The sequence below is a fragment of the Theropithecus gelada genome, chromosome 1 (assembly GCF_003255815.1).
Source record: "Theropithecus gelada isolate Dixy chromosome 1, Tgel_1.0, whole genome shotgun sequence".
Classification (NCBI taxonomy): Eukaryota; Metazoa; Chordata; class Mammalia; order Primates; family Cercopithecidae; genus Theropithecus; species Theropithecus gelada.
The window spans coordinates 48,525,936-48,543,772 of NC_037668.1; the positions used below are offsets into that span (position 1 = coordinate 48,525,936).

The 17,837-nt window shown below is 38.1% G+C and overlaps 1 protein-coding gene across 5 annotated transcripts in view; it reads right to left on the reverse strand.

Moving 5' to 3' along the window:
* The window catches only part of EIF4G3 (eukaryotic translation initiation factor 4 gamma 3), a 379,715-nt gene that overhangs the window by 145,339 nt on the left and 216,539 nt on the right, over positions 1–17,837 (reverse strand). For all 5 annotated transcript variants that reach the window (XM_025384549.1, XM_025384551.1, XM_025384552.1 and 2 more), the window contains one exon: positions 15,740–15,862. In XM_025384549.1, the coding sequence (XP_025240334.1) occupies positions 15,740–15,862 (123 nt within the window). The remainder of the gene's footprint in view (positions 1–15,739; positions 15,863–17,837) is intronic.

The following is a 17,837-nucleotide window of genomic DNA, read 5'->3' on the forward strand; positions in this document are numbered from 1 at the left end:
GTATATTTAACAATGCCAGGAAAAAGTACCAAAATATGCTTCTTTCTTAAGGAGGAATTTCTCCCATTCTCTCATTAGAAATGTGTGTGTCAATATATGCGTATTTCCTCCTGATGTTTAACTTGCACAAAACACTATGAACCCACTCAAGGCTAAGACAAAATTCCTGGGTTCATGGAGCTTACACTCTATCAAAGGAAACATATGGCATAAACCACAAAATTAATCATTTAATTACCATAGGTACAAATGCTTTACTGGGGAAGTAAGAGTAAAAAGATGACCCATAATCTGGGGTTCTGACTGTGATGTGTGAGAGGAAGATATTCTGAGTAAGCAACATTCAGGCTGAGTTTCAAAAAATCAATGTGAATGTTGGCATGTAGGAAGAAGGGCAGGTAGACGCATCTCATGCAGAGAGAACACATGTATGAAAGCTCTAAAAGGAAAAGTATTTCGTGATCACCTACCTTACGTAAAAGGTAAGAGGGATGCAGAAAAAACAGAGGAATCTGGTGCGAAATGAGGCAGGCAGGAGCCAGGCAGATGGGCCTTACAGGCCAGACCAAGGGTTTTGGTCTTTATCCTCATAGCAATGGGAAGCCAGGGCCAGGTTTTAAGCAGCAATGTGATATAATCAGATTTGTGTTTTATTTTGTAGGTATTTTTTCTTTTTCTTTTTTTTTTTTTTTGAGACAGAATCTCACTCTGTCACCCTGGCTGGAGTGCAGTGACGCAATCACAGCTCACTGCAGCCTCGACCTCTTGAGTTCAAGTGTTCCTCTCACCTCAGCCTCCTAAGCAGCTAGGACCACAGGTGTGTACCAACATGCCCAGTGATTTTTTTTCTATTTTTTGTAGAGTTGGGGTCCCAGTATTTTGCCTGGGCTGGTCTTGAACTCCTGGGCTCAAGTAATCCTCCCGCCTCAGCCTCCTAAAATGTGGAGATTACAGGCATGAGCCATCACACCTGGCTGATATTTTATAAAGATAATTCTGACCACTGCATGGAGAATGAACTAGAGCAAGGAAACAGCAGTCACAAGAAAACAGTTTTCAAAGTTACTTCAGTAGTCCAAGGGCAATAATTTTGGTGGTAATAATGGGGGGCAGTGACTGAATTTTACTTAAACTGACTGGGCTTGATTAGGTAACTGATGAGACATGGTAGAGAGGGGATCTATGAGGACAGAGGGGTAAAAAGAAAAACATTAGGTTTCTGGTTTCTGAGATAGGGGCCAGTCTGAGAAAGGGAACACTGGAGGAGACATAAGGTTTGGAAGTCATAGGTTTGGTTAGAGGAAAACCATGAACTCCAGTTTTGAGGTTGAAGTGCTTGTGAAATACCTGAGTACAGAGATCAAGTCAAAAATTAGGTATCTAACCTGAAGTTCTGAAGTGTTCTCATAATATAATAATATATGACATGCCATAACAAGCACCTCCTTTCATACAAAGGCAATAAAAAAATAAATAATGACCATAGCAATAATATAATAGTAACAATAATTCCACTGAACTCTAAGGCAGGAATTATAGGATATAAGGACTACAACAGTCATCAGCCACATAGATCAGTTCTTTCTATACTAATTAATCCTATACTAATATGGTTTGACTGTGTCCCCACTCAAATCTCATCTTGTAGTTCTCATAATCCCCATATACACTTCAAAAATTCTATGAATATGGACTCCCTGAAAGCAATGAAAGGTTGCCAAGGTCAGAAATGATGAGAGGAAACCCAGACACTCAAAATAAAAGCTTGATGGCAGACTTAAAAGGGCTTAAGAAAAATGATTTTTAAAGTTCTTGGAGGCAAAAGGAACCCTCAAAACTATACAAATACATGGAAATTAAATAATCTGTTTCTAAATGATATCTGGGTTAATAATGAAATCAAGATGGAAAAATTATCTGAATCAAATGATAATAATGACACAAGTTATCAAAACTTCTGGAGTACAGCAAAAGAAGTGCCAAGAGCAAAGTTTGCAGCACTAAATGCCTACATCAAAAAGTCTGAAAGAGCACAAACTGACAACCTCATGTGTGTGTACCTCAAGGAATTAGAAAAACAAGCACAAGCACAAACTAAACAAGACTCTCTCTCAAAAAAAAAAAAAAAAGAAAAAGAACAAAAATTGCAGCAAAACTAAATAAAATTCAAACAAAAAAAGCATTACAAAAGATCAGTGTTTCAAAGAAACATTGGTTCTTTGAAAAAATAGATAGCCCATTCACTAGATTAACCAAGAAAAGAGAGAAGATCCAAATGAGCTCAATCAGAAATGGAACTGGAGACACTACAACAGACACCAGAGAAATAAAAAAGATCACTTGAGACTACTATGAACAACTTTATGCATACAAACTATAAAACCTAAAGGAAATGGATAAATTCCTGGAAACATACCACACTCCTACATTAAATCAGGAGGAAAGAGAAACCCTGAACAGACCAATGACAAGCAGCAAGATTGAATCAGATTTTTAAATTTGCAACACACAAAAAAAGCCTGGGACCAGATGGATTCATGGCTATATTCTACCAGACATTCAAAGAAGAATTGATACCAATCCTACTGAAACTATTCCAAGTGATTGGGAAAGAGAGAATCCTCCCTAAATCACTCTATGAAGCCAGTACCACCCTGATACCTAAGCCAGGAAAGAACACGCAAAAAAACAAAAACTACAGACCAATTTCCATGATGAACACAGATGTAAAAACTGTCAATAAAATACTAGCTAACCAAATGCAACAGCACATCAAAAAGATAATTTATCATGATCAAGTGGGTTTTATTTCAAGGATGCAGGGATGGTTTAACATATGTAAGTCAATAAATGTGATACATCACATAAAAAGAATTATAAACAAAAACCATATGACCATCTCAATAGATGCGGAAAAAGCATTCAACAAAATCCAGCATCCATTTATGATAAAATCCTCAACTAAGTGGGCATAAAAGGGACTTACCTCAAAATAGCAAAATCCATATATGATAGACCCACAGTCAATATCACACTGAATGAGAAAAAGTTGAAAGTATTCTCCCTGACAACAGGAACAAGACAGGGATGCCTACTTTCACCACCTCTATTCAACATAGTTTTGGCTGTTCCAGCTAGAGCAATTAAGTAAGAGAAAGAAATAAAGGGCACCCAAATTGGAAAAGAGGAAGTCAAACTATCGCTGTTGGCAGATGATATAATTGTACACCTAGAAAACCCTGCCAGGCGCGGTGGTTCACGCCTGTAATCCCAGCACTTTGGGAGGCCGAGGCGGGTGGATCACGAGGTCAGGAGATCGAGACCATCCCGGCTAACACGGTGAAATCCCGTCTCTACTAAAAATACAAAAAATTGATCGGGCGTGGTGGTGTGCACCTGTAGTCCCAGCTACTCAGAGGCTGAGGCAGGAGAATGGTGTGAACCCGGGAGGCGGAGCTTGCAGTGAGCTGAGATCCAGCCTGGGCGACAAAGCGAGACTCCGCCTCAAAAAAAAAAAAAAAAAAAAAAAGAAAACCCTAGAGACTCCTTCAAAAGACTCCTAAATTTGATAAAGGAGTTCAGTAAAGTCTCAGGTTACAAAATCAATGGACACAAACCAGCAGCACTGCTATATACCAACAACAACCAAGCTGAGAATTAAATCAAGAATTCAATACCTTTCACGACAGCTGCACAAATAAAATGAAATGCCTAGGAATATACTTAACCAAGGAGGTGAAAGATCTCTACAAGGAGAAATACAAAACATTACTGAAAGAAATCACAGATGACATAAACAAATGGAAACGCATCCCATAATCATAGACTAGAAGAATCAATGTTGTGAAAATGGCCATACTATACTAAAAGCAATCTACAGATTCAATGTAATTCTCATCAAAATACCAACATGTTTCACAGAATCAGAAAAAACAATCCTAAAATTCATAAGGAACCAAAAAAGGGCCCAAGTAGCCAAAGCAATCCTAGGCAAAAAAGAGAAATCTGTGAGCATCACATTACTTCAAATTATACAAGGTTACAGTAAACAAAACAACATGGTACTGGTATAAAAGTAGGCACATAAACTAATGGAACAGAATAAAGAACCCAAAAATAAAGCCAATAAAGTACAGCCAACTGATCTTCAACAAAGCATACAAAAACATAAATTGGGGAATAGACACCCTATTTAACAAATAGTGCTGGAAAAACTGGCAAACCTCATGTAAAAGACTGAAACTGGATCCCTATTTCTCACCTTATACAAAAATCAACTCAAGATAGATCAAAGACTTAAATATAAGACCTGAAACTGGAAAAATTCTAGAAGATAACATTGCAAAAACTCTTCTAGACATCAGCCCAGGCAAATTATTCATGACTAAGACCCCAAAGCAAATGCAACAAAAACACAAATAAATAAATGGAACCTAATTAAACTAAAAACCTGCACAGCTAAAGAAACAATAGAGTAAAAAGACAACCCATAGAGATGCAAACTACACATCTGATGGACTGGCATCCAGAAATCTACAAGGAACTCAAACAAATCAACAATAATAATAATAATAATCCCATCAAAAAGTGGGCAAAGGACATGAATAGACATTTCTCAAAAGAAGATACATAAATTGGCCTACAAACAATATGAAAGAATGCTTAACATCACTAATGATCATGGAAATGCAAATTAAAACCACAAAGCGATACCATCTTACTGCTGCAAGAATGGCCATTATTAAAAAGTCAAAAAACAATAGATGCTGGTGTGGATGTGGGGAAAAGGGAATGCTTATACACTGCTGGTGGGAATGTAAAACTGGTGAGAATGCATAACCTCTATGGAAAACAGTACAAAGATTCCTTAAAGAGCTAAAAGTAGATCTACCATTTGATCCAGCAACCCCACTACTGGGTATCTACACAAAGGAAACGAAGTCATTATATGAAAAAGAGATTTGCAAACATACGTTTACAGCAGTACAATTCACAATTGCAAAGATGTGGAACTAACCTAAGTGCATTTTGATATATAAGTGTACATATCAAAAATAAACTCTGGCTGGGCACCGTGGCTCATGCCTGTAATCCCAGCACTTTGTGAGGCTGAAGTGGGCAGATCAACTGAGGTCAGGAGTTCAAGACCAGCCTGGCCAACATGCCAAAACCCTGTCTCTACTAAAAATACAAAAATTAGCCGGGCATGGTGGCAGGCACCTGTAATCCCAGCTACTCAGGAGGCTGAGACAGGCGAACTGCTTGAATCCAGGAGACGGAGGTTGCAGTGAGCCAAGATCGTGCCACTGAACTCCAGCCTGGGCGACAGAGACTCTGTCTCAAAAAAGAAAAAGAAAAAGAAAAAAAATTCAGCTGGTGCAGTGGCTCGTAGCAGAAATATGGGAGGCTGAGGCAGGATTATCGCTTGAATTCAGGAGTTTGAGACCAGCCTGGGCAATACAGCGAGACCTTATCTTTACTGAAAATAAAAAACATTAGCCAGGCGTGGTGGCATGTGCATGTAGTCCCAGTTACTCAGAAGGCTGAGGCAGGAGGTGGGAGGATTGTTTGAGCCCAGGATGTCAAGGTTGCAGTGAGCTGTGACTGTGTCACAGCACTCCAGCCAGGGCAACAGACAAGACCCTGTCTCAAAAACAATAAATAAAACAGAAAATTTAACAATTCCATAACAGAAGGCACGATTAACAAAGCTAAAACACAATCATCAAACAAGAAAAACATTTCAACATCTGTCAAAGGATTTATTTAACATGTAAATCACTCTTATAAATCTGTCAGACAAAAATAATCACTCAAAAGACACATGTATAACACATAATTCATATACCCACAAATAACTGGTGAACATCAAAAACTTCTTAACTTCATAGAATACACAAAAATTAAACAAGATCTTGTTTTTTATTCTGTCAGATAAGCAATTATATAGGGAAAAGAGTATTCTCTTACACTGCTGGGTAAGAGATTAACTGGTACATTTCTGGAAGGTAGAAAATGACAATACAGTAACCCAAAAATAAGCAAACAAAGTTGTTCATCATAGCATTGTTAATATAGTGACAAACAAGAAACAATATGAATACCCGTCATGTAAGTAAACTATGGTACATTAAAACAAAGGCATGTCATATAGACATTTTAATATAATCAAACATAAACATTTTCTATGTGATCACTGAAAAAAATGCTAGTTTATAAAATGGCTTCCATAAGTATTAAATTATATGTTTGAGCTATGATCATGCCACTGCACTCCAGCCTGGGCAACAGAGTGAGACTCTGTCTCTAATTATAAAAACAAATATATACACACATGCACACACACACACACACACACAGAGAGATGTATACGTATATATGCACATGCACTAAAAGACATCTGAAAAGATATTCTAACAGAAGTTAACAATGGTTAATTCTTGCTAACAAGAGTTAGGATTAAGATTTCCTTCTTTACTACTCTTTTCCAATGAAGACCTATCATTTGTATAAAGTTATTTTAAGTTTGAAAATATATTTTAAATAAAAGACTAAGCCTGATAGTTTCTTGTGATCTTTCACAGAACTTTTTGTGATCACTTACAACAATCATAGTTGTCGGATGACTACAAGTTCTAATACCGTTGCTCAATGTCCAATGTAGGCAGTAGGAACAGGAACTGTCACACACACAAAAATCTAAGTCACACTTTCTTTATAATTAGGATTCTGGTTTACAGCTTTCAAGGTAAAATTAAATCACTATAAAAGCAAAAGCATTCACATAAATTGATGAAGAATTATGAGAAAACAGGTCAAAAGAAAAACACAAAATTTAATTTTACTAATGTGTCCCATAGGCTTATTTTTATTGGGATACCCAAGCAACTGAAAACATACTTGCTCCACTGGCTTCTCAAAGAAGGTTAAGTATTTCAAAGTAGCTGTAAATCAAATATTCTTTTCTTGCTTGCTTTAGGAAATTCCTACAGGCACTGAAGCTGGAGAATCTCAGATGTATTTAAAAATAACACATTTTTTAAAAACCATGTTGGAGACAGACCTGATGAAATTAACAACCTTGCTCTACAAATCTAAGTAGGAACCTTTGATGGTCTGTGTGCAAATTCTTTCAAAATAGTTTTTATTGGCGGGGTGTGGTGGCTCACGCCTGTAATCCCAGCACTTTGGGAGGCCGAGGCGGGTGGATCACGAGGTCAGGAGATCGAGACCAACCTGGCCAACATGGTGAAATCCCTTCTCTACTAAAAATATAAAAATTAGCTGGGCATGGTGGTGCATGCCTGTATCCCCCCTACTCAGGAGGCTGAGGCAGGAGAACACTTGAATCAGGGAGACAGAGGTTGCAGTGAGCCAAGATCGCACAACTGCACTCCAGCCTGGTGACAGGGCAAGTACTCCATCTCAAAAAAATAATAATTTTTATTACTGCATAACAGATGTACACAGCTTTAGTGTACATGTAAAAATTTAATGTACTTATATAATTTGAAGATAAATATTTGTCTTTTCTTTATGGTAGGAGCATTTGAATTCTTCTCTTCTAGCTATTTCAAACTGTACAACGGATTATTACGAACTATAGTCACCCTACTGATCTACCAAACATTAGGTCTTATTTCCTCTATCAAACCATATAGTGTATACAAATTCATTTTAAACTATGAAACATCATAACAAAGCAAGGATCTCTGTTCATCATGATGAATAGGACACTTTTCAAATGTCCCATTTAAAAACTTTTGAGAGAACCCACCCCAGTTTAGATACCTATTTAAAGTCTACAAGGCTTTACATATTATTGAAAAGCACCGTTTTTAAGTCAAGGGAGGTTACTAATGATAAGTTATTTCATTAAAGATAAAGAACAATATAATTTAATTTAGTAACCACTATTTTTATCGTAGTCACCACTAAAACAAAACCACACCCGTATGCTTTAAGGTACAGAATGCCATTAATTTATCAGTGCCTATGACTGAGATGACAAAATGAAATTTTGAAAGATTGGGTTTGTTTACAATATACTAGGTATCACCTTCAAATTCTTCATGCAGGAATGTAACTACTTACTGCACATATCAACTTATAACATGAATATCATAACCAAAGCTATAGACCCAATTCTAGGAAACTATTACTGCTAAACCATGGAATGAACTACAGTTGGCCCTTGAACAATTCAGGAGCTAGAGGAACTCACCCCACACAGTTAAAAATCTGTGTATAACTTTTGACTCCCCAAAAACTTAACTAGTAACAGCCTACTGTTGACTAAAAGCCTTACCGATAAAACATATTTTTTCTCAGTATGTATGTATGTTTTATTATATACTATATACTTACAATAATGTAAGCTAGAAGAAAATGTGTTTAAGAAAACCATTAGGAAGATAAAATACATTTACAACACTATACTGCATTCATCAATACCATAAGTTTACATCATCTGTTTATAAAATAAATCATCTGTCTAAAATGGTCAACCACAGCAGCAGACTTCGATCTATGGTAGATACCAAGCAATTCAACTTTTTCTTGTAAAGTTAGCACTTTTCTCTGCTTCTTGGAAGTACTGCCAGCATCACTGGTGGCACTCTGTATGGGTCCCATGGTGTTATTCAAGGTTTATGGCAATGCACTAAACACGATGAAAAAATATGCAAGAACAAAGAGAGATCACTTTTTACTATGAGGCACAATTTACAAGAGAGTGAACTGCTCATCTGGAGATGATTAGTGTCACAGGGTATTTTAAGCAGATACTCTCAACACTTGAGCTCACTAAAATAGCAACAGGAGGTGGCTATAAAATTACATTAGTACAGTATGTACTACAGTTAATTTTATGAAGTTAGGATGTAATATTGCCTCTTTTATTTATTCATTTATTTTTTGAGAGACAAGGTCTTGCTATGTTGCCCAGGCTGGTCTCATACTCCTGGGCTGAAGCAACCCTCCCACCTCGACCTCCCAAAGTGCTGGGATTACAGGCGTGCACCACCATGTCCAGATTGTGTATTTATGTCTGTTGACACTTCTCTCAATTGCGAATGGCATCATATATGGTCTGTATTTGTGTACCTAAGTTTTGATAAACTTTAACTTTTATAATAGATTTGCATATATTTTATGGCACTAAATGAAAACACAGACTACATATATTTTATGCATCCATGACATATCTAAATTTTTCTTTTTTTGATAATTTTAGGCAGTATGTCATCTGGGAGTTTTCAAGTTATCACAATGTCCAAAACATTTTCCAATATATTTACTGAAAAAAATTATCATATGAATGAACCCATTTTGTTCAAGGGTCAATTGTAATTAATAAATGGTCATGGAATTTAAGGTTTGCAGGTATCAACTTCATAAGCAGCTCAACAAAAGACTGAATAACCTGCTGACTTTACTAATTTTCCCAAATGGTAGGAGAAATTGTATCTTGCCTAAGATATGCTATCAATCCATAATTTCCTACCCCAAAGCCCCATAGCATAGGACTCTCTCCCATGTTACAACTGTGTTTCATTACAAGAATAATTCTAGAAGCCGGGGGGAAAAGAGTATATCAAGAAGAAAGGTACATAATTCATTTTTAAAAATTAAGTGGGCCGGGCGCGGTGGCTCAAGCCTGTAATCCCAGCACTTTGGGAGGCCGAGACGGGCGGATCACGAGGTCAGGAGATCGAGACCATCCTGGCGAACACGGTGAAACCCCGTCTCTACTAAAAAATACAAAAAAGTAGCCGGGCGCGGTGGCGGGCGCTTGTAGTCCCAGCTACTCGGGAAGGCTGAGGCAGGAGAATGGCGTAAACCCGGGAGGCGGAGCTTGCAGTGAGCTGAGATCCGGCCACTGCACTCCAGCCTGGGCTACAGAGCGAGACTCCGTCTCAAAAAAAAAAAAAAAAAAAAAAAATTAAGTGATCTTCGGCCGGGCATGGTGGCTCATGCCTGTAATCTCAGAGCTTTGGGAGGCTGAGGCGAGCAGATCACTTGAGATCAGGCATTCGAGACCAGTCTGGGTCAACATGATGAAACCCTGTCTCTACTAAAAATACAAAAATTAGCCAGCATGGTGGCACGTGCCTGTAATTCCAGCTACTTAAGAGGTCGAGGTTGCAGTGAGTCGAGATCGTGCCACTGCACTTGCACTCTAACCCAGGTGACAAAGTGAGTGAGACTCCATCTTAAATAAAAAAAAAAAAAAAAAAAAAAGTGATTTTTGATCCACCACTCATCCCCTTCGGAAGTAGACAATTTTGACATGGCATCATGTATTTATTTTTACCCTACAGGGTTTCCATGAAGACTATCAGGCATAATAGCTAGCTTATTTCTAAATACAGGGATATTCCTTATGCATTATTGTCATCATGAAGAGCTGAGATATTTGATACTGAGCGAGTAACAAAATTCTTCCTTCTTTCCCACTTTAATAGGTAAGAACTAAAAGGGAACTCTCAGATTATTTCGTACAATTTCTCATTTTACAGATGAAAAAATAGGGGTTTTAAGAATTTAACGTTCTGACCCACGGTTATAAATCTAAGTAACAGAGTGAAAACCAGCAGCAAGTGTTCTAGTGCTCCATGATATCCAGTCATGCACCTCCATCTATGCACTGTGATTCTCTGTACAGGAACATGTATATACACGTATGCATATTTCCTAAATATGCGAGAATATCTCTACTAGTTAGCCCATAGAAAATTTTAAGACTTAGGAAGAACAGTTTGAAATTCTGTCTACTTCTTATTAGAGTAAAAACAGCAGCAGCAAAAATTTGTTTCTCCTCTCCATTCTCCTCACAGAAACCCAATGCAGTTTCCCTCAATTAGCTCATAGCTTGTGTCACAAATGAAATATAATTGCTCCCTCAGCATCCACTTTTAGGTCTGGCATATGTTTTTGAAACCCAGTTGTACCCTTTCTCCTTTGGCCTAGTTCAAATGTTTCCTTCCTGTGTAGTTGCTTGTGAAAGAGGCCGTTTGTTCCTCATCTCACTGATCCAGAACACAACACATCTCATAGCTGCTGACCATGATACAACCTAATGGTTAACACCAGACTCATGTAAATAAGTTCACCCTTGGAGAGTGTTTTCTTCAAACTAGCAAATCCATAACTCCAGTGAGGAGGCCTAATGGAGGACATGGACCTTAATAAAGGTACAGTCCCACAAGTCTTCCTTCTCTCTCTCTCCACCTGAGTTCCCTGCTGTCTTCAGAGCTCCCCTATCAGTCTCCCATCACCACTGTAAACCTCTCTGGGATTAGGAAGTAGTAAATTTTTTTCTGTTTCATGCATTTTGGTTTCACTTCCTCATTATGTCTTACCTGACAAACACACCCAAATGTAACTTTTACCTGGTCAGGGCTCTCTTAGAGAGTGGCCATCCTGGTTTATGGCCATTATTGACAGAGAGACCTCAAGACCAAATTAGATAAAAATCACAATGGCTTGACTGCTTGCCAAAATCAAATTCATTATCCCCCTCTTTAAACTTCCCCATGTATACTCAATATTACGTTTCACCACAAAAGAGGTATTTTTAAACATGAAGAGGCATCCCTGACTCTCTCTCTCCCTTACATCTAGAGAAAACTTACATCCCCATTTACATGTGCCGTACTGATTACGCCTGCTGTGTTGGCATTAACAATAGCATTGCCACTCATTTCCACAATTGCCCCAATTTAGATGGTAAATTATATGGTCATCCTTTTTAGAGTCCTTATCTAGTTAATAATTAATTGCTAAACATCTCTCCAACTGGTTTCCTCTCCTTCAACTAATTTCTCACCTGAAATATAATAATAGCCTCCCTTCAACTAATTTCCCATTTTTGCACATGTTGTTCCTCTGTCTAAATACCCCTTTCCCTTTCATTTTGTGAATACCCATGAAACTTAGATCAAATGGCATCTCTGCGGTAAAGCCTTCCCACATTCTTCCAGTCATTCTCTGTGCCTCCTGAAATAATTGCAATACTAATAACAGATATTTGCTGAATACTCATTGTGCACCACACAGTGAACTTAAACAATTTTTAAACATTTTGTCTCATTTAATCCTCTCTGTTTGATAGGTTTTACTTTTTAAATGTAGAAGGTAATGCCCTGGGATAAAGTAATTGGGCTAAAGTTACAAAGCTAAGCAGTGGAACCAAGACTTGAAATCCAGTATGTCTGATTCCAAGTCAAAGTTTTAAACCTCTTCCCTGTTCTATTTTACATGTACCACCACCATTAATGGGTCTCTGATATCTGTGCTACAATTCTGCCCCACTTGGTCACCTCTGCACCAGTCAGGTCTTAGTAATGGGTCTTCTGTTTCCCTTTACAGAGACTGGGACTTCCCTCGGTGATAGGGAAAGGCTTGGCTATCCACAGCATAAGCGATTATATCTAACTCAAAGCAGGTACTCTAAGTCCAGTACTACAGTATTTACTGTTTAATCCTAAATTCTTATGCAGATGGCTGTCTCATCTGTAGTCTTCTAACCAGATATGATTCTGTATTTATCTGGATTGATGTCAAAATTGAAAACTAGTAAAACTGAAGTTAAATCTAGTGAGTTTTCTTTGACTGGCAGAGTGCTACTTTGTTAATGAAATTAGTTGCCAATATTTATAACTTGCACCTTTTTTACACATAACTAAAGATCTGTAGATTCTTCTGAAACACTGGGTCAACAGTGTTTTTTTTTTTTTTTTTTTTGGAGACAGACTCTCTCTCTGTTGTCCAGGCTGGAGTGCAGTGGCACTATCTCGGCTCACTGCAACCTCTGCCTCCCAGGTTCAAGCGATTCTCCTGCCTCAGCCTCCTGAGTAGCTGGGATTACAGGTGCCTGCCATCACGCCTGGCTAGCTTTTCTGTATTTTTAGAAGAGATAGGGTTTCACCATGTTGGCTAGCGTGGTTTCAAACTTCTGACCTCAAGTGATCTGCCTACCTCGGCCTCCCAAAGTGCTAGGATTACAGGCGTGAGCCGCTGCATCCAGCCCTCTGTGTACCACTTTCTATGACATTCCAGAAAATGAGGTCAAATGTCAGTTGCCATCATCATGATTGTGCTGCTGTTTTTCTTAAGAGGAAAATGAAATATCTCTAGTACACATGTCTCTGCTAAAAAGCTATTCGTTCATGCTATGAATTTCATGCATTTGGATTTAAATACAAGTCACCTAATAAACTTATGCGTTATAACTGATGTTACACTTCTCAAAAAGAACTACCAACATTACAACTATTGGCTGATGGCCTTCATCTGCTCAAAGTGTAGATTCAATGTTCTTTATGATTACAGAGAAATACACACTCATATTCAGAACCACAGTCTCTGGGGAAAGACAAAGAGCAAAAAGATTTCTGTAGCTAAACACAGAGGGATACCAGAAGAGGGTGGGAACCAAGCTTGGAAGGTTAAAGGAAACCAATCACACCCCAGAGGGCATTTAAGTGCAAAAAGACACATGTATGTCCAGATTGAGAATTTAAACAGAAATCAACAAAGGATTGTCTATCCTTTATCTGGCTTGACAGTAGTAACATTTTAATGTTTGAAAATACAGACTAAAATTTGACTGCACTGATCAACTAATCCCAAAGTTTTGCTATAGTGTATTCCCACCTAACAGAACACATACATAGATTACTTCAATTTGGAAATTTTGCTTATCCCATGCTTACTTCCAGGGAAGAGACTAAATATAAGACCTTCTTAATCATTCCAAAATTGGAATGTTCCTAGGGGAATAATGATGAATGATGAAGAATTATTAACATGAACTTACAACTCACATGTCCAGATGCACATATATACTCATCTGGATAATGAAAGACTGAGATAAATGTCAGCTAGATACCATCATTTCCAAGAGAAAACACATCGTTACAACAAAGTACTAAATTTAAGGCTTTCTCAAATTCACAGATTTCCAAGGGGCTCTAAACTCAGCTGTTTGTGACTTTGATATTTAAGAACATTTTTATGAACTTTTTATTTTTGTCTGTACTACTAAAATTAAGTCAGTAGTCTATCATTCTGAAATGCTTTATATACGATCATCTGTATCACTTGTTTGTAAACTGGGCTCCAAGGAACCCCTTTACCATCAAAGCATAAAACAGGAGAGAGAAAACAGCCCCCTACTCCTTAATAGCTTTCTTTTTATCTGTTTCTAGACACGAGGATTTCACTTTAGACCATTTTTTTAAAGGGACAGGATCTTCCTATGTTGCCCAAGCTGGAATCAAGGAATCCTCCTGCTAAGCCTCCCAAATAGCTGGGACTATCGGCATGCACCACTGTACCTGCAATTGGCTTCACTTTAGACAATTTTTAAGATGTGAAAACCATGTGTCTCTAAATCATTTATCAAAATTTAAAGTGACATAGGAATGAAATACAATTTTTTTTTTTTTTAAAAGACAAAGTCTCTCTCTATTGCCCAGCCTGGGGAGTACAGTGGCACAATCTTGGCTCACCACGGCCTCCGCCTCCTGGGTTCAAGCAATTGTCCTGCCTCAGTTTCCTGAGTAGCTGGGATTATAGGCACATGCCACCACGTCCAGCTAATTTTTGTAATTTTTAGTACAGATAGGGTTTCACCATGTTGGCCAGGCTGGTCTTGAACTCCAGACCTCGGATGATCTGGCCCGCCTCAGCCTCCCAAAGTGGTGGGATTACAGGATTACAGGCGCGAGACACACGCGCTGCCCAGCCTTGAAATACAAATCTTGTCAGATTTGCAGAATTCTAATCTCTATTATGGTTTACTAAACTCCAGTTCCTTCTACAATATCTTGATTTCTAAAAACAAGAAAGTAAAATCTTAGGAGATTATGATAACCACATTCTTCACCAGGAAGAAAAAGGTGCCTAACTGACAATTTATTAATAAGTTCCACATTCACAGATTCAACCAACTGTGGATAAAAAGAAAAAAACATTTTTTAATAAAAACATAATAGAAATTTAAAAATAATATAGTATGACAACTACTTATACTGTATTAGATATTATAAGTAATTTAGAGATTATTTGAGTATATGGGAGGATGTGCACTGTTTATATGCAAATACTATGCCATTTTACATAATGAACTTGAACAACCACGAATTTTGGTACTGGGGAGGGGGCTTCTTTGAACAAATCCCCTGAGGATAACAAGAGATGACTGTAATTAAAGAAGACACTCTCCACTCAAGAAGCTCATTTATGTAGTTCTAAAATGTAAGAAGTATACCTGTTATACATCCTAATATGCTCTCAATAACACAGGCAATCATCTCAAGCAACACTGTTTGGTAAAACGTTAAATTCTCAACCTTAATGTTTGCATTAACAAAGTGTGCAGCACTTAAATCCTAAGGTTCCATGTGAAATGTGAAATACTCATTTAATGATGAGATTTTCACAAGAATACAGCTCCTTTTGGTATCATGCAATAGTTCATTAAGAAGAGTGGTAGCACCTCACCTGTGCTCTGATTGTGAAAACAATACATAAATATATTAACAATAAAAATTTAAAAATATTATAATTTGCAAAGAGAAAAAACATGTCCGTTTAAATACCATTTAGATATTCGAGGCTGCGAGACAACTGATGGAAATTAAAAGTACAGAAAGTGGCTATAGAAGAAAGAAGAATTCGGTAGAGGTTAGTGAACAAATAGTGCCATCCATTACAACTCACTATGTCTTACCTGAGGAGGAGTAGGTGTGGACGTGGGTCTTCCTATGGGTGGAGTAGGATTTCTGCTGCCACCTCCAGACATAATCTCCTCTGTTATGTCTTTACCTCCCTGGTTTGGATCCCGAATTCTTATCTATAAGGTTAAATAAAATGGCGTATGTACAGATGAGTGTCTTAGTAGCAAATTTACAGGCATATGAGTGAGTTAAAGGTGCAAACTGGGAAACCTGTCAAATATCAAAGGTGATAATCACCACTTTTGACTTTATTTCAATCACAGATCCATCATATAAATGTAGGCCATTAGCTCTGACATGAACTAATTAGAATAACAAGCTAAAATGAAACCTAATTGGCTGGATTTCTAGGTCAAAAAGGCAAACTATTAATATTTATACTTGTTTTGTAAGAACCTGTTGGACTGATTTTATTTACCATATAAGTTTCATAAAATACTTTTAATATATGAAAGTTACTGTATAGATAAAAGTTCTTTTTTTTTTTTTTTTGAGACAGTCTCGCTCTGTCACCCAGGCTGGAGTGCAGTGGCGCGAAGTCAGCTCACTGCAATCTCCGCCACCCAGGTTCAAGCGATTTTTGTGCCTCAGCCTCCCATGCTAGGATTACAGGCGTGAACCACAGCACCTGGCCTAGAATAAAGTTTTAAATGCTGTAAATGATTCTCTGAAGTTCTTTACCAAAATAAAAAATATAAATACCCTACGAGTGAGGAATAATTTATCCTGAAAACAACCTTATATACTATGTAATAATGCTGACTGCAATCATGCCTTTTCCAGCAAAGACTGGAAAAAGGTTGATCGAGAACAGAATAGCTCAAAAATTATCTTACGTCAGCCAGGCGCGGTGGTTCACACCTGTAATCCCAGCACTTGAGGAGGCTGAGGCGGGCGGATCACAAGGTCAGGGGATCGAGACCATCCTGGCTAACACGGTGAAACCCCATCTCTACTAAAAATACAAAAAATTAGCCAGGCGTGGTGACACATGCCTGTAGTCTCAGCTACTCAGGAGGCTGAGGCGAGAGAATCACTTGAACCCGAGAGGCGGAGGTTGCAGTAAGCCAAGATTGCGCCACTGCACTCCAGCCTGGGCAATAGGGCAAGACTCTGTTTCAAAAAAATAAAAATTATCTTAGGTCCTTACAATTAAACACTTAACAGTTAGTAAAAAGAATGAGGCAGATCTGGCCGGGCTCACTCCTGTAATCCCACCACTTTGGGAGGCCGAGGTGGGCGGATGACCTGAGGTCAAGAGTTTGAGACCAGCCTGGCCAACATGGTGAAACTCCGTCTCTACTAAAAATACAAAAATTAGCCAGGTGCAGTGGCAGGCACCTATAATCCCAGCTACTCAGGAGGCTGAGGCAGGAGAATAGCTTGAACACGGGAGGCAGAGGTTGCAGTGAGCTGAGATGGCACCACTGCACTCCAGTCTGGAGGACAAGAGCAAGACTTTGTCTCAAAAAAAAAAAGAATGAGGCAGATCTACATGAACTGAACTGACACAGAATAATCATTAAGATGTGCTGGTAGGTGAAAAAAATGCAATAAGCACAGAAGTGTGTATGGTCTTAATTTTTTTAAACGCTACCCTATGCTTACAGATATCAGTGGAGTTGGTGCTGTAAAGGAGATAAGTGTCTGCGTCTAGGCATTGTATTCTGGGAGAATGCTAAGATATAAAGGACCACTGTTGTTCATTACCACCATACCTTAATCAAGGCCGTCCACACTTCTTGAGAATTTTAAGGAATTCACTAATGAAACTACCTGGATCTGGAAGCTTTTAGGGGAGTCCTTCAATTAAGACTTCTAATGTCAGCTATTGTTCAGGTATGGAAAATTATTTCTAATACACTTTTAAGTGTAGCTTTAATTCATTTATTCTACTTTCTTCTTTAGAAACATCTGTAACTACCGTCTTCCAGTTTCATTATTTCTTCTATTTATTTTTCTGCATTCTGAGAGTGTTCTTCAAGTCCAGCTTCTATCATGCTGATTCAACATTACCAAAGCATATAGTTTCCCGACTGTAGTGTCATGATACATTGTCATGTGCTGTTCATTATGATATATGCACAAGTA